This window comes from Suricata suricatta, chromosome 2 (genome assembly GCF_006229205.1).
Source record: "Suricata suricatta isolate VVHF042 chromosome 2, meerkat_22Aug2017_6uvM2_HiC, whole genome shotgun sequence".
Lineage (NCBI taxonomy): Eukaryota > Metazoa > Chordata > Mammalia > Carnivora > Herpestidae > Suricata > Suricata suricatta.
The window spans coordinates 17,170,420-17,195,874 of NC_043701.1; the positions used below are offsets into that span (position 1 = coordinate 17,170,420).

The 25,455-nt window shown below is 46.1% G+C and overlaps 2 protein-coding genes across 5 annotated transcripts in view; one reads left to right on the forward strand and one right to left on the reverse strand.

Annotated features, from left to right (window-relative positions):
* The window catches only part of SLC13A4 (solute carrier family 13 member 4), a 43,387-nt gene extending 37,435 nt beyond the window's left edge, over window positions 1-5,952 (forward strand). Inside the window, exons 14-16 of the mRNA XM_029922889.1 lie at window positions 897-1,058; window positions 2,232-2,369; window positions 4,338-5,952. Of these exons, the coding sequence (XP_029778749.1) occupies window positions 897-1,058; window positions 2,232-2,369; window positions 4,338-4,475 (438 nt within the window). The 3' untranslated portion in view covers window positions 4,476-5,952. The remainder of the gene's footprint in view (window positions 1-896; window positions 1,059-2,231; window positions 2,370-4,337) is intronic.
* STMP1 (short transmembrane mitochondrial protein 1) lies at window positions 1-24,746 on the reverse strand. Of its 4 annotated transcripts, none has more exons than XM_029922928.1 (4): window positions 15,853-15,924; window positions 12,661-12,714; window positions 11,720-11,795; window positions 1-86 (listed from the first exon to the last, which is right to left on the reverse strand). In XM_029922928.1, the coding sequence occupies exons 1-3, from the start codon at window positions 15,901-15,903 to the stop codon at window positions 11,721-11,723; spliced, it is 180 nt and encodes a 59-aa protein (XP_029778788.1). In that variant the 5' UTR covers window positions 15,904-15,924; the 3' UTR covers window positions 1-86; window position 11,720. The 4 variants fall into 4 exon arrangements, with proteins under 4 accessions (XP_029778788.1, XP_029778795.1, XP_029778802.1 ...); XM_029922935.1 differs by lacking the exon at window positions 1-86 and adding an exon at window positions 342-404 and having other exon boundaries at window positions 15,853-15,925; XM_029922942.1 differs by lacking the exons at window positions 1-86; window positions 15,853-15,924 and adding an exon at window positions 24,699-24,746 and having other exon boundaries at window positions 9,946-11,795.
* Window positions 24,747-25,455: the final 709 nt, after the last annotated feature.

Genomic DNA, 25,455 nt, shown 5'->3' on the forward strand with positions numbered 1-25,455 from the left:
TCCAGGGTCATCCGGGACCAGTCGAGCACGTCCACCACTGGAGGGAGAGGAGCAGGGGGCGCGGGCAGGAGAATGTGGATGGCAACCTGGGGATTTTAGTACAAAGACTCAGTGGTGCCCTTCACTTTTCAGGGGAGTGAAGGGGTCTTCACCATGGGCAAATGAACAGTTCCCAACCAAATAAGTTATTCCAAGAGGGAACAGTCATTTATTGGAGTAGGTCTATATAGATTTTGCTAATGGAAAAGGTTCGAGAGTGGCAGCATGCCTTAATATCATGTGTTGTGAAGAAGCACTGACGACTGTAGATCCTGATGTCAGCCAGGATGAGATGGAACCGGAAACAGGCTGGGACTACGTGACTCGGCTTCTGGGGCATCTTCCCAGGAGGGGGCACCTTCCCTCTAGTAGAGATAGACTCCTTCATTACTCATGTAAAGCTTCTAGTGTTCAGCCTTGCCCACTGACTCCCCAAAATTCACAGGGAAGGTTATTATCCAAAGATGTTGGTGATAAGAGAACTAGATTTCAAAAGCACAAGTGAGGACTACCCTGGGGAGTCTGTGTAAAAAGCGCTGTTGACTATATACACGGAGTGAGAATGTCCGAAGCTGGAGACAGTAAGGAGACTGACACTGAGGGGCTTGTCGCCCCCAAAATCTCTAGCCCCTGCCAAACCATTATACAATCATAAAAAATGTTCGGGGCTATAAAACTGTCTAATCATCAAATCGGTAATGCCTCTGGGTCCAGTCGGCCTGAAAATAGGGAGGCCAATTAGATGCCTCCTGGCGGTTCCTTCCAGCCCCCCCATGATCTCTGACCTTCTGGAGTCTAAGAATCCCAATGGGAATGGCTGTTTCCTCCTTCTTATTGTATCACCTATCTCCCTGCAGAGCTCTGGCCTCTCCACATGGATTGGACACCAGATGCTGTCTCTGAGTAGCCTCCCGCCATGGGCTGTCACCCTGTTGGCATGCATCCTGGTGTCCATTGTCACAGAATTTGTGAGCAACCCAGCCACCATCACCATCTTCCTGCCCATCCTATGCAGCCTGGTGAGTGGGGCAGGGCGCCCATGTGTCCAGATGGGGGGCTCCTCCAGGTCCAGGGAGCAGTGCCGTGGCTGTGCTGTCTCCTCTGGTCATTGCCATGGCCTTCACTGGTGCTCAGGCCGTAGTTTGGAAATGAAGTCTTTCAAAGAGCCACTGATGAGTAAATCAATAAAGTAACAGATTGTAGCAAGGGTTCTAGAAACCCTTTTCCAAAAGACAAGATTAGTTTTGAGGCAGTCCTGAATGGAAACGAGAATGGACAAAACCTTAAAACCCAGGGATTCCAATTCCTCACCATCATCATTTCTTTCTCTCCTAAGACCCTAAGCAGGGCTGGAGGAGGAACTACAGAAAACAGAGGCAAAATGACCCCAGAAGTACATTCAGCCATACAGACGGAGCCCACAGCTCTACCATCACCACCTCCCCCAAGTCTCTCAGTCCAGGAGAGTCTGAGACCTGAGGGCAATGCCAGCCTTACCCCACGGTCTCAGAACAATGTTACTGATGGACCAGGGGAGGAGAGCAATGGCCAGATCCTAGCCTGGCTGAGCAGCATCAGTCCCTTCCGTGAGGTGTAACCTAGAAAATGAAAGCTCCTCCCCGCCCCACCCCCAAAATGATGCCCTGCTGCTCTTTTTAACCCTAAACTACCCCCAGCCACTCTCTCTGCTCAGTGCTCAGATCTCTCCTCCCCCCCATCACCAGTATGAGCGCAGGAGGGCACTTACAACCCCCCAACATTGAGGCCAAGACCATGGGTTCAAATCCCATGCAAAGCAAGCATCTTACTTAGAAAAAAACCCTTGGTTCTGCACCCCAAGGATGAAGGACCCCTACTCCAATCAAAGCAGCTTATTCATGAGATGGGAGTTTGAAGAATCAATCTCTCAGCTAAAGAATAAAATTAGACCAGCACCAAGAACTGAAACATCCCTTCCAGGGAGGAACTCAATGCCCATGGTTCCCTGGGGAGTGAGTGAGCAGCATGAGCCCATTTGGGTCGCCCAGAACTATACGCCCTTGAAGGTAGTGAATGAACTACCCCGGCGCGGGGTATCCAGCCAAACTTAGCCAACACCAAGCCATCACTGAAAGCGTGTTTGCAATGCTGAGCCCAAGAACCACGAGCATCATGTGAACACTAATGTCTCTGTGAATTCTCTCCTCTCCTAGTCGGAAACGCTGCACATTAATCCACTCTACACCCTGATCCCAGTCACCATGTGCATCTCCTTTGCAGTGATGCTGCCCGTGGGCAACCCCCCCAACGCCATCGTCTTCAGCTATGGGCACTGCCAGATCAAAGACATGGTGAGTCATGGGTGCCCTCTTCTTGCCAGCCCTGCCAGCCCTGGTGGCCATGAGGACGGGCTCCACAGCCTTCTCCTGAGCTTTGGCATTTTATAGCAGTGCCTGTGGTCTGCCAACACTCAGCACAGTGTGGCAGAAAGAATGGTACTGGTAAGAAGGCTTTCGGTTGGTCCACGAGCACCAAGAAGAGCAACCATGTCCCCTGGCGCCCTTCTCTGGGGGAAAGTGGGTACATGGACAGGCAAGGCTGGGACAGACATGAGACACAGCCCGGTGTGAGGGGGCACAAGTCTTTGCCTCGGTTTCTTCTCAGGACCAGCAGGGATGTGCATTCAAACAGCTGCTGGCTTACTCGGGGTGGGGGTGGGGGCGAAGTGGGAGGCACCGCAGGAGCCCAGGGGGAAGGGATTGTGGCACGGGATCCCCAGATCTCTCTCTGGCGCAAGAAGCCCCAGAAGCAACAATGGGAAAATGAAGCCCCCACAGCCAAACTCACACTAGATGGCCTTGAGGGGACCTCTGGTCAGACTGTAGTGTTGGGCACATTTACCCTAGACTCAACCTATGCTCGCTGCCGGGCTCCTCGATACCCAGGCTGCTGGGGGTTGGGGAGAAGATGAAAACAACTCCTAATTACTGGGGCGAGGCTGTCTGAAATAGGGCCCATTCCTCTGCCCCCCTCAGCTCACCAAATATCAAATGGAGGCAAGGAAGCAAGAGCTTCAGGCTAGTAGATATTCTGATCCTTTTCACCATTCAACCTGCTCATCTAAGTGCTCTGTCATATTTCAGGGAAGGGAGGTCACCACCACCCCCTCCTCCCATCTCTTACTGCACGACCCTGTCTGCTCAAGAGATTTGAGCTTGGTCCCTACTCTCTTGTTCCCCAGCTTCCTCTCCCGGGTGCCCCCTCCACTCAGCTCCCCCTCCCCACCTTCTACCCTGGAATCCAGCGATTAGAGAGAGTGCCTTTCAAAGGCACCAGGTGACAAGAAGGGAACCAGTCCTGGGTTCTGGAGCCTGGGCACCGACTCGAGACTCGTTTCATCTGCTAAAGATGGGGGTTCCAAGCGGATGTTCTACGTGGTTCCTTCTAAAGGTTCGGCTCCTTTAGAACCTGTTCCCTCTGCTAGGAGTCATGGGCGGCTCTCCACGCCCAGAGCCTAGGGGGCAAGGATGATTAACAAGTCCAGGGCTCTGGCCACACATCTAGTCACTTGCCTGAGCAGTTTCCTCACAGCTTTCCCAGTGTAATGCCACCTAGTGGACTGACAGCAGCGACAGGCTGTGAGCCTGCCCACCCTGCTAGGCCACCAGCCATGCTTACTGTACACGTTTCCATCCGGCCCGGCTGGCCCATCCGTCATGCCTCATACCCCTCAGCCTGTGAGGGTCAGTTCCACAGCAGAAAGGGGAGGGCTGAGTCATGGAGGTGACATCCCTTCAGTGGAAAGAAGCAAAGCTAGCACGGCCGTGTCACCTTCCCCTGACGGGCTAAGCAGAGGAGGTCGACCCGCTGGTCCAGGTGAACCCCACATACACCACCTTCCCTAAGTCATTCCTGACGGAACAGCTAACAGTGGCGAAGGCTGTGTAGAATGTGGCCTCTCCTACCGGTCCCCCTACGTATTAGCACGCTGAAGGTCCCAAGAAGCCCCTGCCTTCGTGCATTTCCCTGTCATGTAGCTGCAGGCCCCCTGCTTGCTGTGATCTCGACACACTGCGACCCGGTGGTCCAAGCACATGCCTGCTGGGCCTCCACTTGGGAGTGTGGGCGCCACAGGTGGAGAGGGTTCTAATGGCCTGGCCCATCCTTCCACAGTCCCAAGACGGCCTCTGAGGCAACACTACAGATCCCAGGCAGCACGCTAGGGCCAGAGCTTGGGTGGGGGGCACCGAGGAGGGGCACCTGGGGTCTGTGCTGCTGCCTGCCCGGTGACACGGGTGGACTTGGTTTGTGTCCCGCAGGTGAAGGCCGGCCTGGGGGTCAATGTCATTGGCCTGGTGATCGTGATGGTGGCCATCAACACGTGGGGAGTTAGCCTCTTCCACTTGGACACTTTTCCGGCCTGGGCTGAGGTCAGTAACATCACCAATCAGGCTTAACACCAGCGGGCAGGCAGCCCAGCCCAAGGAGCAACGAGCACAGAACAGAATCTGACCAATAGGCCAAGAAAGCCACCAGGGGCACACAGCCCTCACCAGAAGGTTCCACCACCCGCCACCTCAGGTGACGAGCAGGAAGCCTCCGGCAACCCAGAGGCAAGCTTGGATGTTAGTCCCTTCTTCCCCGCCCTCCTCCCTCAGCACTGTAGTTCAGGGAAACCTAGGAGTTTATCGCTTCCTGGATCTTGGGCTGTCCAGGTCTTTCTGGAGACAGGAAGGGCAGAAAACCTGTCTTCGTGGCCCCGCAGAGGCTAAGCCTCACAAACTAGCCTCCCTGGTTTTGGTGTTATTCTTAATATCTTAACCCCTTTTTAGGAGTTGAAGGGGAAATCCAGAACCATCCCACATCTCCTCTTTCGGACGAAAATCTTTCCCCAGAACTTTGTCCTCAGCGCTTCTATCCTAAGTTCCCACCGCAGAAAGGCAATCTTGGCAAGTCCGCTTTGTGGCAATCAGTACTCTTTTATCCCTACCCTGATTCCGTTCGAAGCATCTCCCATTCATGGCTTCTCTTTACCCTTGGCACTAAGTTCCCATAAAGAAATGTGTTCCCCTCTAGAAAGAGGCTTGTACTGTTCTCTTTGTCAAAGGAAAAGGAAGTAGAGGAAGAAGACACACTGAAGTTAGTACAGGTATCCCTGGCTTTTCAAAAGTTCTGGAGACGCCACTTTGCTTTTAAAAATGACCTACATGGGTGCCTGTTTCCGCTGACCAGAGGAGATCTGAAGAGGATTTTCAGGTTTCTGAGAAGTCCAAGCAGTGTTCAGCAGTGGTTTTGCAGTGAGCCCTTCGAGGGGCAGTGTGCAACCTGAGCAACTGGAGTGGCGTCATGAGGCCACCTTCCGGGAAATTGCACCCATTATCTCTGCACTGAGCTGCCAGAGCTCAGAGCTGCATCTGCGAGTATCTGTACTGTGTGTGCCCATCAGCAAGATGTGTCCTAAGGTATCAGAGAAGCCTGAGAGAGGCTATGGTGGAGGTCTGGAAACACTCAGGTGTCTTTCCATGTAAATGAATGGTAATTGCCTCTTCGCTTTGGTCATTTTGGCTTATGAAAGGTTTAGGGATTCTCTACTTATGGGGATTGGGTGGCCCCTCTCTCTCTGCTTCCCACTAATCATCAATACCACTGCACGGGCTGAGTTGGGAGGGGGGAAAAACTTCCATACTTGTCTTATTAAAAAGGCCAAAACTCTCATGAAGACCACATACTACTAGCGCTATCTGACTGGCTTTCTTCTGGATGTAACGAGTAGTTCGTTCCCAAGAAGGCAAGTGCGGGGGGCTTCACGCCCCAGCCCCTTCCAACAGGGAGCCCCTCATGGGGAGAGATGTCTTCCATTTCTGCAAGTCCCCAGCAGCTTGTACAATGTAATAAAACTAACTACTTAATAAATGTTTCCTATGAGAAAAAGCACTTTGGGAATCAAGGCCTCCTTCTTCCTCCTGAAAACCAGGCCATTTTCTCCTTGACAGATGTCCTTGCTCGATGCTAGATACAGCTCCTAATCCCCCCGGCTCGTAGGCATTACATATTTCTGATTTCTACCAACGGGTACTTGCTAAGTCAGTCTTACTGGAAAAGGAACACCCACAGTTACTACTCTGTTTGACCTGATTTTAAGTTATCGATAGCATGGGCAGTTTCCCCACGACAGTAACTTCTCAGTGAGGTCGCTCCCTTAGTTAATCAGGTATCTGATAATTATAAAATTTCTTTGGTGCCAGTTAACACTTGCATGCTCTGACCACCACCTGACAGACAGGATTTAACCACGGATATTACTGCTTCTGCCACATCAAGGAGCTTAGGCCACATTATGTGACTACTGACAAAAAAATAAAGACCTACGGAGCCCAGATAAAATCCCAGTGTAATGTCCACTATGGCTGAGTTGATGAAGTCTGCATAGTTATTTTGCTATAAAATGTTCATAAGACTCAGGGTGTTACCGTACCGTCATGGCTGCCAAAGTGTCAAATGTCAACCACAGACCTCCGACCCCAAGCCTCTGGGTCGGACAGTGAGATAAAGGTGCAAATAATCAGAAAGATTCCTGGCGCATAAATAAGTAGAAAGAGAAAGAAGAGTGACTTAGAATTAAGTTGACTTAGAATTACTGGCCACGGTTGTGCATGTGAGCAGCTCCCAGCTCCTAGGAAAGCAGGGAGACTCCCCACGGCCAACTGGCTTCAAGGAGCCAGTGGATTCAAGTGGCCAACTGGGAAAGAGCACGTGTTCCAGTCGGGTCTACTGACCGTTCAAAAGAGCAGCACTGTTCTCTCCTAAAAACCGGAGTTCAGGCTACCCCAGACAGCTCATTCCAGGGACAGGAGGGGTCAGAAATGACTAACAACTCCGTGTCATCGCTGGTGGACACTGGCAAGCGGCTCTCCTGAGTAGTCTTGTCTCTTGCACATAGGTTACAATTTGACTTTTATCATTTAATTTCCCAACACTAACAAGAAAGCATATGTGACCATCTTTCACCAGCTCATTTTATAGATGACTGAGAAACAAAGACCCTTAGCGGCACCTTATTTTCAAGTCAATTATATATCAGACTTGCTTCACTGCCTTTGGAAATTGCCTTTGAAATTCCTTGAAGTCCCCCATGAAGTACATGGTATACACCCTTTTAAGTTAGCATTTTCATGGCAGATTCGTGAACCACCTTTTAGTAGATAAAATATGGCTAGTGTTTCCCTCCAGTGTGAGAACAGATCCGTTTCTCCAGTGGAATATTAAATAACGTAGTGGGCTTCATGGTTAGGGGCCATGTGTGAAAGCGTACATCTGAACCCTAGAATCACTCTCAGTATGTACCAAGATGTTCAAACCATTGGAACATGAAGGCGAGAGAGACCAAGAACACATGGAACCATCCTGCTCTCCCCTCACTAAATGAGTTCTTAGCATGACTGCCCAGCAGTTTAAACGGTGACTCTTGTCCTGATCCTTTACAACTGCACGTGCAAAAATGATGCAACCGCCCCGGCACCTCTCATCAGGCCTCACCACAGGGACAATGGCCCGTGCAGGCCCACGACGCAGGTTTTGCAAGCAATGCCCCACCCTGTGCCCTTTCCCTGAAACCTCACTGTTGTGTCATTTCCCAGGGCCTTGCAAAAAAAAAAATGTACTTGACAAAACATGGTGCATGGAGGTTTAGGAAAGGCATAAACGAAACATGAACATCTGAGTGTCACAAACTCCCCTATTAACACCAGGCAAGATCTCCTACTAGTTTCCCTTTGCCACCCCGGTGCCTTCCACAAGGCCCTAATAGTCAGCAGGGAAAAAAGCACTCATTCACGAGTAAAGGACAGAAATGCTGCATGCACAGCCCAAGATGGGCAGTTTACGAAAAGCCTCATTTGCTCCAGCGGAGTTTCTTCAGGGGGACGAACAGAAAAAGCACTAAAAAGGCAGGAGAACTCAGCAGGAAAACAAACACCAGCCGCGTATCTAGGGAGAGTGCTGCTCAGTGGAAACGCAAACATTATGCACGTGTACATGCGCTCTGTGAAGCCGTCCACACAGCCAACTAGAGAAACCACACTTTGTAACCTTCTCTCCGGTCCTACAAACGGAAACGGAGTAAATGGGTTAGAAAAAACAAAATCGTTCTTCTAAACCTGCTTAATTGCATAAAACACCAAATCAGTGAAAACATCTACTAAAGACATCAACTGGCAACTTCTGCTCCTGAAACACAGCCCCTGGTGATGATGTTAAAGAAGGTTGTTTGGGTTTGTCTCTCCCTTTGGGAGGATTACGGTTTAAGGATAAACTTGTCAGGTTCAATGTCTTTATGAGGTTCCCAACATCAATCCTGAAGTCTTACTTTGCACATGTGAGTGACCTTCCTTTTATGATCAGGTGTAGCAAGAAGTTTTCTTAAATCACATCAATGGGAGTTCTCAACATTTTTAAAAGGAAAGGACGAGCATGTCTCGCAGGGATTCTTACCCTCCCTTCGATGGGGTGTGAGGTGAAGGTCCTTACGCAACACCGAACAAAGGGCCACAACTGCAGTCATTCCAACCTTCACCACAGTACAAAATTTCAACTACACCCTAACATCTCTAATGTTCCGGGCTCCTCTATGTCAGTGACAGACGATGCTCTTGGCTGAAAACTCCGAGCCCCTTTTCAGTGCTGCGCGGACCTAACTAGAAGAGGGTATCAGGAGGGTGACCACGGAGTCAGCCTGGCACCACCGCAGGGCAGGTTATGTGGTGAAGGTGAAGGTGAAGGCAAGAATGAATTTGCTGGACGGCTCCGCACCGGTAAACGAGGGACAGAGTCACTGCTGAGGGAAGCCCTAAATCCACATGCCACCCCGGTTTACAAGGTGTCGTAAAGGGACCTGATCTCCGAACATTTAAGGTACCCCCATGCCCACTCTGGAATCCCACACACCACACACACAGGCAGTCGTGCCACCCTGACTGTGAGGAGGAATCCCTCTTTGGAAACACCTCTCTAAGTTTGTGGCATTTAAAATTTTTTTTATTTTTGAGAGACAGCATGAGTCAGGGAGGAGCAGAGAGGGAGACACAGCATCTGAAGCAGGCTCCAGGCTCTGAGCTGTCAGTATAGAGCTCGATGTGGGGCTCGAACCCACAAACCATGAGATCATGACCTGAGCGGAAGTTGGATTCTCAACTGCGCCACCCAGGCGCCCCACTTGTGGCGTTTTGAATACCCTCAAAAGTGGTAAAACTTTATCCTTTAAGACTATAGTTCATTCTGCTAACCATTCAGTCATTCAAGATCAAATCTTATGAGCCGGGAAGTGTGATCAAGGTAGATATTCTAGATTTTCATCAGCAACCAGAAGAGTGACCGCAGAACAGTGACAAATTTTTTATGGTTCATGAACTAGCTCTAAAAGCAACAGCAGAACAATAAAGTATTCTGACCAAAAGCAGCGTGTTTGGACCAATACCTACTTTTATTGGGCAATTTGCAAAGCACTGTGTAACATATCACATACATCATCTCAACTGTTTTTCCAGTGAGCGTATGAGGTAGATACTGCGTCCACAACTTAGAGAGTACAACGGTGTCGGAAAAACAAGACGCTTGCCCACGATCTCACTGCTGGGGGGGGCCAAACCGGAATTCGCGGTCACCCCACCATCTGTACCACACGCCGGGGAAAGCTGCCAGGGAGAGAATCTATACCCACACGAGGGAGATCCCCGTTTTCAAAGAGAAGCAGAGCCTTTTCTCTTATAATTGCATAGTCCCAATGTCATCACTGTCTGAATAAAGGTGTCTCTAAATTACTCTTCCAGTTTACAGATTCTGTGAAAATTTCTTCAGAAATGGCGTTACCAGTGAGCTGCCCAACAAGTCCCCTAAAACAAAGCACACAATCAAACGAGACTTCTTCTATAGTGAGTGTAAATTACTCTTTTAGGATTTAGTTATAGCTATACCAAGTGCAGATATGTATAATAACTTTAGGTTCAAGGTCATCACTGTAACAGCCAAAGACAGGAATCCTAATGTTCCTCAGTAACAGATTAAGTTATGGTACATCCATTCAATAGAATCCCATGGAGTCAAAAAAGGCAAACAGGTTCCTGTTTCTTACATACTGATACAGAGTGATCTCCATTTCAGGCCAGGGATGAACTCAATACAGTGTATCATTCGTGAAAAGCTCCCTCCCCCCAACATGTATTTGTTTAGGCACAGACTCTTTCTCAAAGTACACAGCAAACTGCTGACAGCACCCGCCTCCAGGAAGAGGAACCAGGAGATGAAGGCCAGGAGTGGGAGAAGCCCTTTATCCTGAATCACATTTGTATCTTGACCCGTGGGAAAAGTGAACAACTTTCCCAAACATTTTCTTAACTAAAAAAAATGGACTAATTATACATTTGACAAATTACGTGGTGATCTCTTTCTTTTCTTTTTTAAAGAGCAAGGGAGCGGCAGGCAGGATGGCAAAGGACAGACTGTCTGCCACAAAGCGAGGGGCCGTGGGCAGAAGGCAGAGTAAGGGAGTATGAGGGCTGCTGAAACCCCCCTTCCGTGGGGTCCTAAGAACTGGGCCTTGCTGTCCATAGCCCTTCGGTCAGCAGGGCCTATGGCTGAATGAGCCTGTCTGCGTGGTCCCTGTGGGCCCTTTGGCCTTGCTCAGGTGCCACTGCCTGTTGCCTAAAAGCAGCCTCTCCGCGCCCCCTCCCCATTGACAATGAAAATCTTTGGCATTTGGGTGGAGGTCTCATCTTCTCCCTGCTGAATGAGGAGTAGAGATGTCTCCACCTACGGGTCAACATACAATGGTGATTTTTGATGGCAGGGAGAAAACTGAAAACAAACAACAACAACAACAACAAAAACCTTCAAAGTTTTCTTATGAGAATCACTATAAAGTTATAATGTAAATACATTTTTTGATGTGAAAAGGCATAAAACTTCCTTTACAGACAACCTGTCTTTATTCATCATGTAACATCAAATGCACCTGTATCCCTTAAAATAAGGAGGATTCTTTTGAGGAAAAAGTGCCAAATCAAGGACATCATCATGGAAAAACATGCATACTCAACCGAAGTTCACAGAGGATAAAGGCCAGTGTTTTACAGATTTAGTTTCCGACAGGATTCTCAGGATATAGTTTCTTAGTTAATGTAGCAAATCGGTTAATGATTAAATTAGCAGCTACGGCGCTGCCTGCTAACGGTATAAAGCAAGTGGAAAATTTGGGATTAAGTGGCTTCTGGACTTTAATTTTAGTTACTCTGAAACAATGTAATTTAGTACCAAATATTTAAACACCCATTATAATTGCTAGACTATGAAATCAGCTTTATATCTGATCAGCTATACAAAACTCATCAATTTTTCCTTAGAAAACAGTAGAAATACCAACGAATAAAGGAGAGACTGCTAGTGAAAGGTCACGTTTACTCATCTAGCACCGAACTTCCAGTCTCAGGCCACCCCAAGCTGCTGGAAGGAGGGAGGAGAGGGGGAAGGCTGGAAAAGGGTCACTCTGGGTTCGCAGCCCATCTGCTGCTCTAAGTAAGACAACACAGGACCTAGAAGAGAGGAAAACTGCTGAGGCTGAAATTTAACACGAAAGCTTTTGGTTCGGACGATAAGGAGGCCCTGAAGAACAGCAGACTCGGCATATCCAGAAGACTGCGCTGGAGCCCACCTCATGAACTAGGGGGTTTCTTCTTGGCGTCCAAGTCCTTTTTAATTTCTTCAAGTTTTTTAGCCAGATTTGGTATCTTTAAAGAGAAAAAAAGAGGATTATAAATTTGCATCTACCTGGTTGATATTCTTTGACTTCTCTTCTTCCAACGATAAAGGGTTGTTGTTAAGTCTTCATTTTCTCCTGAAAGTGTCTTAGCCTCATGGCTGCATAAGGACCTCAGAAGCTGTAAACTGAAGTATATTTCTCTTTAGAAGCTAGAGTCTGACTTCTACTTTTATAAACTCACTGAGCACCTCAGTCCACTGCCAAATAGAAGTTGTGCATACGAACAATAAAGGTGATATAAATTCGTAAAGTTCCTGCATGGAAAACCATGTAACTCAAGTGAAGGTTGACAAGGAATTTCTTCTGTCACACTTTAAAAGCTTCACCACAAACAAATCAAGAGTTAATTTATTTCCCTTCTTTCCCTCTTCCTGGCCTCTTCCTTCCTTCCTCTCTCTTTAAAACAACTTTTCCAGAAGCCCCATTCATGGGCAGTTTAGTCACCTGCTTTTCAACTTCCCCTTCTATAACATGAGGCTGATATAACTCTGAAAAGATGATCCAATTAGTCTTTCAATTCCCACTTATCACATGACTGTCCATAGAGCTGTAAGAAGACTCTATAATCAATGACTTTGGGCTAACAAGCACAGCTCAGGATCACAAGGCCATCTAAAGTGATGGGATTTTGCCCTCTTGTGGTGAAATGAAGGACAGATGCTTTTGTGAGGTGGTTTCTTTCAAACAACAGAAAATCGTTCTTCAAAACTCAGGACATTTTCCTCGGATCTATGGACTTCATTTATGCTGGAAGGCACACCGGACTGCCACAAAGACAAGTCACTACAAAATAGTGACATGGAGTCGGGGAGGACACGGATACGGTCACTTACGTCATAGTTCTGGGCCAGATACATTCCAACCACGTTGCCAAAAGTAAATCCAAGCTGAAAGAATAGAACAGGAAAAGTTACACTGGATACCAAGTTCTGTGCCATCTGATACCAAACCAAACTATGCAGACAACAGTCTAAGCAGATCAGGACAGGTCAAGACCCCAGTGTCCAGCCTAGGGCTAGGTAGTGTGAGATTCAGTTTCCTTCTGGAAAATAAACATAGAAATACTCTCCCAAAAGGGTAAGGAGCAGACAGAAGCAAGAATAAGTGGTAGCAGTGAGCAAAGCTACCCTGGATTCTCCCTGCCACCTCGCAACCTCCAGAAACACCTGTCAGTCTAGAAACCCAAGCCAAAGTCATGATGGTGTGGCTAAAAGCAATCTGTTTTTTGTCTTTTTTTTCTTCTTTGGTTAGAAGTAGTGTTACTTTTGGTTACATTAAATGAAAAATATCTGATTTTTAAAAAGTTCTCAGCTAAATGATAGGATCTTAGAAAATGAAGAGGTTTTCAAAGTTCAATCCCTTATTTCAAGTGGAATGTGAGACGCAGGAGAGGGAAGGGGCTTTTTCAGGGTTGTTCACAACAAAGGAACACAGGACAACCTAAATTGATTCACGCTCAAAACTAAAAATGTATCAGGAGACAAAAGCACAGGAAACTCTGACATGCAACCGAGAGAGCATGTGGCCCAGCCCTCGGCCTGGCTGGCACCCAACGGGCAGGCATGTACCACCTGTGGGAGTTCAGGCCCCCTAACCAGCTCTTACTCGGAGGAGAGACAGGCACGGCTTTTAGAGAAATATAAATGCTGATCCCATCGGGTGGCTGTTTTCCCGAACAGAGACCGTTTCATGAAAACTCAAAGCACTCCATTTCCAGCAAAAGAACCAAAGCTCCTTAAACTCTGAGTTCTAATGGTGGTCTATAACTCTCTGGGCTTTTTTCCTCCAATAATTCACAATCTCCAGCGGGATGCCTCATTTCTAATTTCATAAATTCAAACTGGCATCTGTGTTTCCCCCCATCATTTTCTTTAATCAGTGTTGCTCCTACTCAATACCCAGAAAAAAGCATGGCACTTAACACCATCAGTTGTAATGGTATGATCTAACCTACTAGTCTTCAAGTTAGAGATATATATGAGGAAACAGAACACAGCCTTACTGAGCTTTCAACACCAAAAACACAATTTAAATTGGTGTGATGTTAGTAAATTAAGCACAAATGAGGCTCTCCCATCTCTAATCACAGACCATTTTCTAATCATTTGATTAATTAGATACATCTTATGAAAACATAGGTTTACCAAGGTGGTAACAAAAAGCAAAATGATTTTTTTTTTTTTTCACTTCTCTGGGTTCAAACAGGGCGACAGAGGTTTTCAAATCCAGAAAGAGTATTACATTTATTTAGAAGATGAGGAAAAAAAAAATCAACTGAGAATTTTAGCTCCAACACCAAGTAGCCAAACAGAGAAACATAAAGTTGCAAATTTTCAAGAAAAATAAACTAGAGTTCTGGTTCTATCACTATGTGTCCCTTTAGCTGATTTGTTTCCTGATGTATAAAACATGATACTAGCAATGTTCCTTCCAGCTCCAACATTCAAGGATTCCTGGTTCTTACCCTGTGTGTCTCAGAATAAATATGGTGTATCTAACGTGGCTTCCTGTTGGCAAGGTCACCAGCCATAAAGGCACATGAAAAAATAGCAGTTATTTTAAAACACAACACAAAACAAAAACTATGGGCTTCTAGACACGTCATGTCCAATTCTAGTTTCAGAATACTGCCCAGTCTATCACTGGGATGTTGTAAAATCACATACATGAAATATCACATAGTAAGAGAAATGTTAAGGGGCAATTGCGTGGCTCACTAGGTTAAGCGTCCAACTTCGGCTCAGGTCATGATCTCACGGTCCGTGAGTTCAAGTCCCACGTCAGGCTCTGCATTGACAGCTCAGAGCCTGGAACCTGCTTCAGATTCTGTGTCTCCCTCTCTCTCTCAAAAATAAATAAACAATAAAAAATTTAAAAAAAAAGAGAGAGAGAGAGAGAAATGTTGAGGAAAATGCATGAAGCCAGAAAAGCAATTATATGTTCCTCATGGGAAGCTCAATAGGCAAATTTACACATAAAAGAAGTAAAAATATAAAAATATAAAATCTCAGTCTGAGGAATGGTAGTGACTCATTAATCTGACAAAGATTGGAGCCAGATTACAGAAGGTCTGAATGAGTCTGAAACCCCTCTGCACGCCAAGACTGCTTAACTCCATCCAGGCCAGCACCTGGACGCTCGGCCAGGAGTCCGTCCAGACGGCTGTATGCCGCCGCCCCGGCGCCCCATCCACATCCCGGGCCCCCACTGCACTCCCCGCAGAGAAGGCAGTGCAGGAAGAAGAGCAGGGACTACTTCCCGAGCTTCACTCAGGGAGTTACTATTACGTCCTTTCCGCAACCATCCTGAGACTTTAGGAATGTGGGCTTCTGCCCACAAGCACACTAGGGACAAAAAATGGCAAAACACCATGGGTTTGGGGACAGAGCAGTGACATGAGCAAACTGGTCAGAGGACAAATGCGTGGGAGGAAAAGGCTGCAGCTAAGAGTCAAGGAGGAAGTCCAGACTGGCCCAGGGGCTCGCATACGAGAGGAGACGCCGTTTCCCCGCTCCATAATTACCCCGTACGCTTAGAACCCGTGTTGCCCCACAATCCATACCCACAATTCTGAAACCCCAAACTCAACTCAAACGGTTTCACTGTAACTCATTTGGCAGCAAAACCACACCTGACCTGAACTGACAGGAGACTATTTATAGTCTATCACATTCAGGGTGGATACTCACTTTTTGCTACAGAAAAAGCAATCTTTAAACGTAGGATCCCACCCTACACCCCACTGGAGAATATGTGTAACAGGAAATATTTTAATGTATGTCAAAACAGAATGCTACCTGGTTGTTAAGTACCAAGGTATATGCAGCTTAAACCTTTCTAAAATCTTAAAAATATCTCTCAATACATCTGGTCCCCAAAGGTTTTGATTAAAGGATGAAAGACCCTTATATACTAAAAATAAATTCATATTCAGCCCCGTGAAAGAATTATAAAATGTCTCTACATTCTTAAAGAGTTTATACAATGTAAAAGCAAAAAAAGCTCCACATAAATAAAATAGTTACAAGACAACTGAAGGCAGCTCCCAGCACAGGATCCGGAACTGGGTCATGCATTAAGTGGCCACATGAATGACCGAGAACTGATTCTTCTAAGAAACTATATCTGAAAGAGATCAATGCACCTCAACCTGTTATTAAAGCCTCTAATTATGCTGAGAAAGTGTTCAATTTTCAACTGGGAAGGGAACTGAATGTGGAGAATCACGGCGTGAGGTATGAATGAGGATGAGAAACATGACTAAGAGAGACAGGACGGATTAGAGGAGGATTTGACTCAGGAAATAGACGTAAGTGTGGAGCCTTGGGCAGGGCTGGCTGGGGGACCTCAAAACGCAGGCAAAGGTTAGTTCACATGCAGTCTTGGTAGGACGCCAATGGCTACCCTTACCAGCAGCAGCGTGATGAAACCACTGCTTCTCCAAGGATCCACTAGCAGCTCTACTCAAAAAAGGCGGAATAATGAAGAAGTACAGGTCATGGAAGGCCCAGATTAGTGTGGTAGCAGGGGGACCGCAAGCAGATGTGACTGAATTGTTTTTCTTCTTAAAAATGAATGATGATCCCCCAAACAGGCTCTTCACTATAGAAACAAGATGATTACCAGGGAGGAGGCTGGGGGGTGGGGAGGAAGGAGTGAAATAGGTGAAGATTAAGAGTACACTTATCTTCACGAGCACTGAGTAATGTACAGAATTGCCGAATCACTATATTGAACACTTGACAGTAATATAACACTGTGTTAACTATACTGGAATTTAAAACATGAATAAAAATTTTAAAATAAGAATAATAAAATAAAAATCAATGGAGCGCAACAAAATAGAATGCAGAGTCCAGGAATAAACTTTTACATTTATGGTCAAGTGATTTTTAACAACTTTTTTATTTTTTTTAAGTTTGTTTATTTTGAAAGAGAGACAGAGACAGAGACAGAGTGGGTGGGGGAGGGGCAGAGAAAGGGAGACAGACTCCCAAGCAAGCTCCATGCTTCAGCACAAAGCCCGACACGGGGTTTGAACTCACGAAACTGCAAGATCACATGCATAACCTGAGCCCAAACCAAGAGTGGATCACTGAGCCACCCAGGTGTCACGTGATTTTTAACAACGGGTGCTAACACATTCAATAAACGATGCCAGGACAACAAGATATCTACATGCCAAAGACTGAGTACGGACCCCTACCTTGTGTCATAAACAAAAACTAACTCAAAACCGATCAAGATCTAAATGTGAAAGCTAGATCTGTAAAACTTCCATAAGAACACACAGGAGCACATCTTCAAGACCTGCATTAGGCAACGGTTTCTTGGATATGACACCAAAAGCAAAAGTGACGGAAAAAAAAAAGATAAATTAACCTTCATCAAAATTAAAAATGTTTGTGTTTCAAAGAATACCACCATGAAAATAAAAAGACAACCCAATGGAATGGAATAAACAGTTGCAAGTTGCCTACCAATTAGAGCCTTCTATCCAGAATATAAGAATCCTGATGACTAAACAATAAAAAGACAACCAACCCAACTTAAAAATGACAGCCACTTCAAATCACATACACATGGCCAATCAGCACATGAAAAGCTGCTCAATGTCACTAGTCCTTAAGGAAATGCAAATCGAAACCACAATGTGGTGTCACATCATGCCCACTAGGAAGGACTTCAATAGAAAAGACGAACACAGACGGTTTGAAAAGGATGCAGAGAAAGGGGAACCTTCATCCTCGCACTGCTGATGGGAATGTAAAATGGTAGAGCCACTTTGGGAAAAGTCTGGCCATTCCTCAAAAGTTGAGCGCAGAGTTACTATATATGCAGCAATTCTACTTTAGGGCATATACGCAAGAGGACTGAAACATACATCTACACAAAAACCTGCACACAAATGTTCACAGCAGGATTATTCGTAACAGCCACAAGTTACAAACACCCCAAGTGCCTATAAACTGGTGAACAGATTAACAAAATGTGGTATATCCATCCAACGAAGTATTACTCAGTAATAAAAAGGCATGAAGTACTGATTCACACTGCAACATGGATGACCCTTAATATCATTATACTGAGGGAAAGGCAGTAGGAAAATAACATGTTACATGACATCACTTAAAGGAAACGTCCAGAACAGGCAAATCCATAAATATACAAAATAAACTAGTGCTTGTCCAGGGCTGGGGAAGTGGGGAATGAGAAATGAATGCTAATGATATACAGTTTCTTTTTGGGACAATGAAATACTGGATATAGAATCAGATACTGGTGATAGCTGCACAACTCTATGAACATACAAAAAAACCCACTGAATTCGGGGTGTCTGGGTGGCTCAGTTGGTTAAGCATCAGACTCCTGATCTCAGCTCAGATCTTGATCTCAGGATCACTGGTTCAAGCCCTGCACTGGGCATGATGCCTAGTTAAACACTATAATCTACACTGTAAATGGGTGAATTGTATGATGTGAATTATATCTTAAAAATATTAAAAATCAGGGGCACCTGGGTGGCTCAGTCAAATGAGCGTCTGACTTGGGCTCAGGTCATGATCTCTTGATTCGTGAGTTCGAGTCCCACATCTGGCTTGCTGCCAAAAATAAATAAGTATTTTTAAAAATATATTAAAAATCAGTAACATTTGGTAAAATATCAGCTATATAGGATAAAACAGGAAATCAAAGACAGTGTCAAGGTTTCTAGATTGGACAAATGTTTAAAAAGAATGGAAATGTTACGGTGAAAAAAAAAGAACCACTGGGACAAACTGCTGGCTCTGTATATGAACACCACGGAAAATCAACTCCTTTTTCATGTAGGGACACGTAAGCAGGTCAGTAACAACACTGCATCCACATACAGAAGCACTAAGTCTTAAAAACAAGAGAGCCACCTCCAAAGCAATGGGACTCTTATGATGTGCTGCTCAACCTCTTCTCCAGTCAAAATGTTACGTCTGTCAGTGAGCACTTACAGCTACAGTTTTTACCTGGGGACCTGGCAATAACCCAGACTCCATACTACCTAACAGTCTGAAATAGGACTCATCAAATTACATTTTCAAAGAGTACACACCCAAACCCAAGTTATGACATAGAATCTGAACTACCTCATGTTTACTGACAAGGGCTTAAGAAACCTAAAAGTAATCTCATTAAAAATAAATAAATATGGGTGCTTGGGTGGCCCAGTTGGTTAAGCCTCCGGCTTTGGCTCAAGTCATGATCTCACGGTTCGTGGGTTCGAGCCCCGTGTTGGGCTCTGTGGTAGCAGATCAGAGCCTGGAGCCTGCTTCGGATCCTGTGTCTCCTTCTCTCTCTGCCCCTCCCCGGCTCATGCTGTCTCTGTTTCTCAAAAATAAATAAAAAACATAAAAAAATTAAAAAAAAACAGAAATAACCTCATTTTATTTAGCAAATATAGCTACAACTAGCATTCAAAAGGACACCCAAAAATATTTTATGGTCTCAGATGAGAAAAGCTATACACGGACAATAAAGCCAAAAGTATACATTATCTAACATTAATAAAAGATATGTTGATGTCTCAGTGTAAATATTTTTAATTTATTTTTAAATGTTTTTTACTTATTTTTGAGACTGCGTGTCACACGAGCAGGGAAGGGTCAGAGGGAGAGGGGGACTGAGGATCCAAAGCTGGCTGCAGGCTCCGAGCTGTCAGCACAGAGCCTTGCCGGGGCTCGACCTCACAAACCACGAGGTCATGACTTGAGCCAAAGTCGGATGCCCTACTGACGGAGCCACCCAGGCGCCCTTATTTCTCAGTTTAATCTACACACTCAGAGAAGTGTCTGAAGACTGCTCCGTTCCAAGGAGGCAAGAAAAAAATTCATCTTTTTGTAACTTAGTCTTTAAACATTTACGACTTGTTGTGGAGCAATTATCAACTGTGGTTAACAACTGCTTCAAGGGATAATGAAACCCACATTCTATACATTAAAACAAAACTCTGCTGAGGATATAACCTATAGCTCTTCCACTACAACCACAGAGAAGTGCGTTTTTAAGATGTAAGCTAAACGCTAAACTTTATACTCAATAATTTTCCTTAGAGAATGAACGGGGGGGTGGGGGGAGAGGGAGGGGGGAAGCTGTTAATTCTTCAACTAAGCCAGTAAATTAAATTGCAACATTTATGAAAAAGTTAGCTGTAACATTCTGGAAAGAGGTCTATCAGGTAGAACTGGTCTGTCTGTTCTCAAAGAAGCTGATTCAAATATTCAAAGATCTTATGAATATCTGAGAGTAGTCATCAGGCAAGAGGAATATCTAATTAAACAAATGAAATAAATCACACAGTATTGCCTAAGTGCCGTGTGCTTGGGAAATCTAAGTACAAGGCATGCTGCTTCTTCCCCTGGAATGTATGGTCTATTCTAGAAAGACAACACTAAAATACGTGAAGGTGCAGTGAAGAAAACAAAGTGTATCACCAGATGACGGTCCGAATGGGCCACACAGTTTAAGTGCTTCCTGTTAGACATCTAATGGCATTTGTAGGCACATACTAAAGGAGAAAAATCACTTGACCATCAGATGGGGAAACAGCATAATAAAATTCAATGGACAATCACAATAATCACAATAAAAGTTCTTAAACTAGAAATAGAAGAGAGCTTCATTAATCTGTAAGGAAATTATCAAGAACAGATCACACGAAAACTTCAACAACATTTTCACTAGAAGCAGGAAAAAAACCCTAGGATATCCACTCTCACTACTACCGGAAATCCTAACTTGAGATATAGAAAAAAATTGGAAAAGAGCACAAAATTGTCCTTGTTGCCTTCAAAGAGATAAGACTGTCTTCACAGTATGGCATTCACTGATTCACTTCCAAGTAAATGTACAAATTACGGGAGTTAAAAGATAACAAAGACTGCTAGATACAAAAATCAATACACCAGGGGCACCTGGGTGGCTCAGTCAGTAAAGCGTCAGACTCTTGATTTCGGCTCAGGTCATGATCTCACTCACAGTTCACAGGATTGAGCCCGGCCTCAGGCTCTGTGCTAACACTGTGGAGCCTGCTTGGGATTCTCCCTCCCTCCCTCTCTCTCTCTCAAAATAAATAAATAAACATTAAAAAAATCAATACACCAAAGTTAGCATCTCTATACATCAGCAATGAATTTGAAAATGTAATTTTAAAAAGGATGCCACTCACAACAGCTAAACTAAAAAGTACCTGGAAATATACATATAAAAAACAAGGTACAAGATTATTACTGAGAACATAATAAAACATTGATGAAAGACCTATAAAGATGTAAATTAATGGGGAGATGGATCCTAACAGTGTCAACACTTCAGGAGCTTAAGGTCATAAGGAAAGCTCATGGAACAAGACGGGAATTGAGCCATTAAGAGTAGTTGGAGGGGGATGGGTAAAAAAAGAGGACCACGGGAAAACCATATGGGCAGGTCTGACGGCAGGAAGGTGCACAGGTTGGTCCTGGCCAGTCGGGCAGTCTATTCAAGCTCAAACAGAGGACATATGCTGCAGGGCAGCAGGAAGGGAAAATAGGGTCAGATTAGCAAATCTTGAAAATCAAGTGCAAGTGGTTACTCTCTGATGAGGAGGGACATAAAGACCACTGGCGGTCTCTGAGCACGTGAATAAGACAACACTGGATGACTATCCCGGCAGCTGCAAGAGCGCACAGGACACCAAGGGCATCAAAGGAAACACAGAAGTAGGGAAGACAGCCTGACTTTTCTACGGCTGAATCAGGAGTGCCATGTTTCAAAGCAAACAAACAAAAGAACCCCAAACTAGACTAGTCAGGGAAGACTAACCAGCATAAACCTGAAATCAAAAAAAATGGATGGAAGAAACAGAGACATTTAGTCTAAAGACAAGACTGATGGGGGTCAGGGGGACACAGAGAGGTGACAAGGTAATGCTCTTCAGATACGTAAAGTGTTGGCATATGAATTAGAACCAAGAATGGTGTTAGATGGTGACCCAAAGTGACAGATCATCTGAGGAAGTAGTGGGCCTATTTTATCCATTTATTTTTTTAAGTTTATTTATTTTGAGATAGAGGGAGCACAAGCAGGTAAGGAGCAGAGAGAAGGAGAGACAGAACACTTAACCAAGCCACCCGGGTGCTTTGTAGTGAGCCTATTTTAACAGGAGTTGACAAAACCTAAACCAGATACCCCGTTAGCAGCAGAGACCCAAGTGTCAGCATGTTAGTTAAACTGCACAACCTAAAATCAGTCTTCCAACTCAAAACCCACATTCCTCCACCAACGAGACTGGTGAGTAGTGCAATGGCGGAGAGAAAAAGACGGACTCTATGAACGTGGCAGTGGGGAACATAAAGATGCAACTTTCAAAAGGTGAGTAATGAAGACCCAATGGCGTAAAACAACAGCTAATGTTTACTGAGTGCTTACAGTGTGCAAGGTAGCATTCTCTTTTCATGACTTAGCTCATGCTCTTCACAGACTTCTCAAGCAGGTACCATTACTGCCAAGTTTATGTTGGGGAAACTGAGGCACGAAACAGTTAAGTAACTTGCCCAAGACTGCACAGGGAAATTTATGGGCCAGGCATAGCAACTAAAGGATATGAAGAATGAAGGAGAGAAATAAATCAATGATGATGTCAGCATGTCAAATTTGAGAAAGGGCTGGAGAACAGAGGAAGAAGCCAGGTGTGAGGCCTGGGTTGCAGAGTGGGGGAGGGAAGAGGCCATGGGTCCAGACGTGCTGGACCTGAGACAGAGGACAGGACAAGAGATGTTCAGCAGCAGTTGATGACAGGGAACTGGAACTCCGAGAAAGGGACGCAAGGTAGTCTGGGAGGCAGCAAAGGGGAAAGGTGATGCACAAGGCACACACTCCCTGAGGGTGGCTTTGAAGAGCAGAGCAGAGCCAGGGACTGGGCCTTGAGAAACACCTAGAAACAGAAGACGGGGAAAGCAGCCAGTACCAGCAGGTGAGATTAGATAGGACCACTTCCCAGCTGCTGCCCCAAGATACCGACCCCCTCTGCCCAGGAAGGGCCCACCCAGAGCCAGTCCCCTTCACTCGGTGCAGGCTCTTGCATAAAAATAAAGCCACATGTGTTACAATGGTAAAGACTGTCAGCCAATGAAGGGTCCAAAAGCCAAGGGAGGCGGGATTAGGGAGCAGGGGATTAACAAGGGCAATTCATGACCCCAGGAGCAGCAGTGTACACAGGCCTCCCCTCAAAAGCCTCTGAAGTTTCCTTCCAACAACTGGCGGGAACAAGTTTCTGGATTGCGGGGGTCGGTGGGAGGTCGTCGGCAGATGTTTCCATCCAGGGAGGAAAGGACAATGAAAGGAATATGTAAGCAGCACAACCAGGTGCAGTGGCTTTCAACTGCCGTTCCAGGAAGTGACAACAGTAGGAAACGTCCTGGAGGGTTCCAGAATGTGCGATGACCACGCACAGGTGTTAACTTTGTAACCATTTCATCCCTTCCGAAACTCTTCCCATCACCTACCTTTCTGAGGGCAAACGAGGCCCCATTTTTGGGACTGATTTCAGCTGATGTAAAAGAGAAACTGAATAATATCTGGGTCCTTATTGTCAGTTAACGTAACTTCATGTGTTAACTCATTGTTAATCCTCACAACGAAGCCAGGAAGTAGTTCCCATGTTCATATGTGGAAACTGAAGCACAGATAATTTAAATAACCTACCCAAGTTCTGGTAGCTTAAAAAACGATGCTGCTAGGTAGGGTTCGAGCCCAGGCATCTGGACACGATGGCTGGTCACAAGTTAAAAGTTCAAGGACAACTTAGGGACCACCTGCTTCAACCCACTGTTGTTGATGTTGTTTTAAGCAGGCTTCACACCCAGCATGGAGCCCAACGTGGGGCTTGAACTCATAACCCTGAGATCAAGACCTGAGCTGAGATCAAGACGGACGCTCAACAGACTGAGCCACCCAGGCGCCCCGCAACCCATTTTATAAATGAAATGGCTAAAAGAGAAAGACTTGCCCAAATTCAGAAACTTAGTGAATCCTTCGATAGAGGTAAAATCAAGGTGAAAAGTAACCGTATCCACGTCTTTCAAAAGATGCAATGGGGAGATGGGAGAACCAGGGGGCAAGAGAACAGCCGCGTTCCAGTGACTTCTGAGCTAGGAATTTAATGAACGGCGGCAGCCTCTCTCCTTGAAGCTGAGGATCCTGAATCCCCAGATCAGATACATGCATATTTATACACAGCAAGAAGTCTATTCCAAAACCGGATAAACACACTCTGCAAAAGCACTTATTAAGTATCACGGAACCGAGAGCTACCGCTGCAGAGGTCTCAACGGTACCGTCTTACACTTCGGGGCCAATACGGTTTTTTTTTAAATGTTTATTTTTGAGAGAGAGAGCGTGAGCTGGGGAGAGCCAGAGAGAGAGGGAGACACAGAATCTGAAACAGGCTCCAAGCGGTCCACATGGAGCCCCATGCGGGGCTCGAACTCAGAGGCGTGAGATCATGACCTGAACCAAATTTGGATGCTGAACCGACTGAGCCACCCAGGTGGCCACGAACTGCTACTGTTTTTAACCTTTGTGTTTCCTACAATTCAATGACAGTAATTATTTCTACTGCCTCCTAAACTAACACCTAGTTAGGACACTGGAGAAATTTCCAGAGGCAAAGGGTACAGCCCTGTCCTGTTTGGGCAGTTTATGTCTCCTTCCACCTAGAGATTTTAAAAAATCAATTACCATCTAAAAAAAAAAACCACCCAGAAAGGGCACTTTTTATTCCCTTTGATAAAGCATATAACATGCGGGAAAGCATCTCATCCCCAGGGCACTCAACTCGGCCACCAGGAAGACAAAGGAGCACCTGCTTCGTGTCCGAATCAGAGTCTGGAAGCATCAAGTGTGGACGGCTCCGAAACTTGGAAGAGACACTTGCACTTGGAAATCTTTGGCGAGACGTCCTGAAACCTTCACCAGGCAATCTTTGAAATACACTCAGCTTTGCCAGAAAACCGGTTTTTCACGGAAATAAAGATTCACAAGGTATAATTTATTTACTCAGAGGGACACTCATCTCCCCCCCACAACGAGCGCTTTGGAAGCGCTGCCTGCACACCAGGGTCTGACTCATTCGCGCCAGCAAGCAGCCATCCTCAAAGTCTGGAAGCTCTAAAAGGCCTGACAAGCCCGCACCCCGCCGCCCCTAAGCCTCTTACTCCGACCTCGGGTTTCTGCGCCTTGGGGGAGCGGGGGTTACTAATTTAGGGCTTATTCCTGCCCCCACCCTTCCCTTCCGTTCTCCAAAACCCAAGCAGCAGGGCTCTTCGGCAGGGATGGGGCGCGGGGGCGGGAGGGCAGACGAGGGGAGGACACGAAGTCATTATGGACCCCAGAAGCTTTCGCAACAGGATTACACAGGCCCGCCGGGACAGCCCAGAAGTGGCTCTGAAAATGTCTGCCGACACCTCCAAGTTTCGGTGACTTGAATGACGGCCGAACGGGCACCGCAAAGGGATGGGCGCCCGGCGGACTCAAAACCCCGCAGCCCACCCCGACGGGCGACGAGCGGGCGCGGGCGCCGCGGGGACGCGCAGACCCGCGCAGACCCGCGGCCCGGCCCC

Excerpts from the sequence above, each read along its gene's own strand:
- STMP1 (XM_029922928.1), bottom strand. The coding sequence starts at position 15,903 with ATGCATGACCCAGTTCCGGATCCTGTGCTGGGAGCTGCCTTCAGTTGT. Across the intron at positions 12,715-15,852 it reads GAGCTGCCTTCAGTTGTCTT|CTTGGATTTACTTTTGGCAA; the intron begins GTAACTATTTTA and ends CTATTCTTTCAG. Across the intron at positions 11,796-12,660 it reads ATCTGGCCCAGAACTATGAC|ATACCAAATCTGGCTAAAAA; the intron begins GTAAGTGACCGT and ends TTCTCTTTAAAG.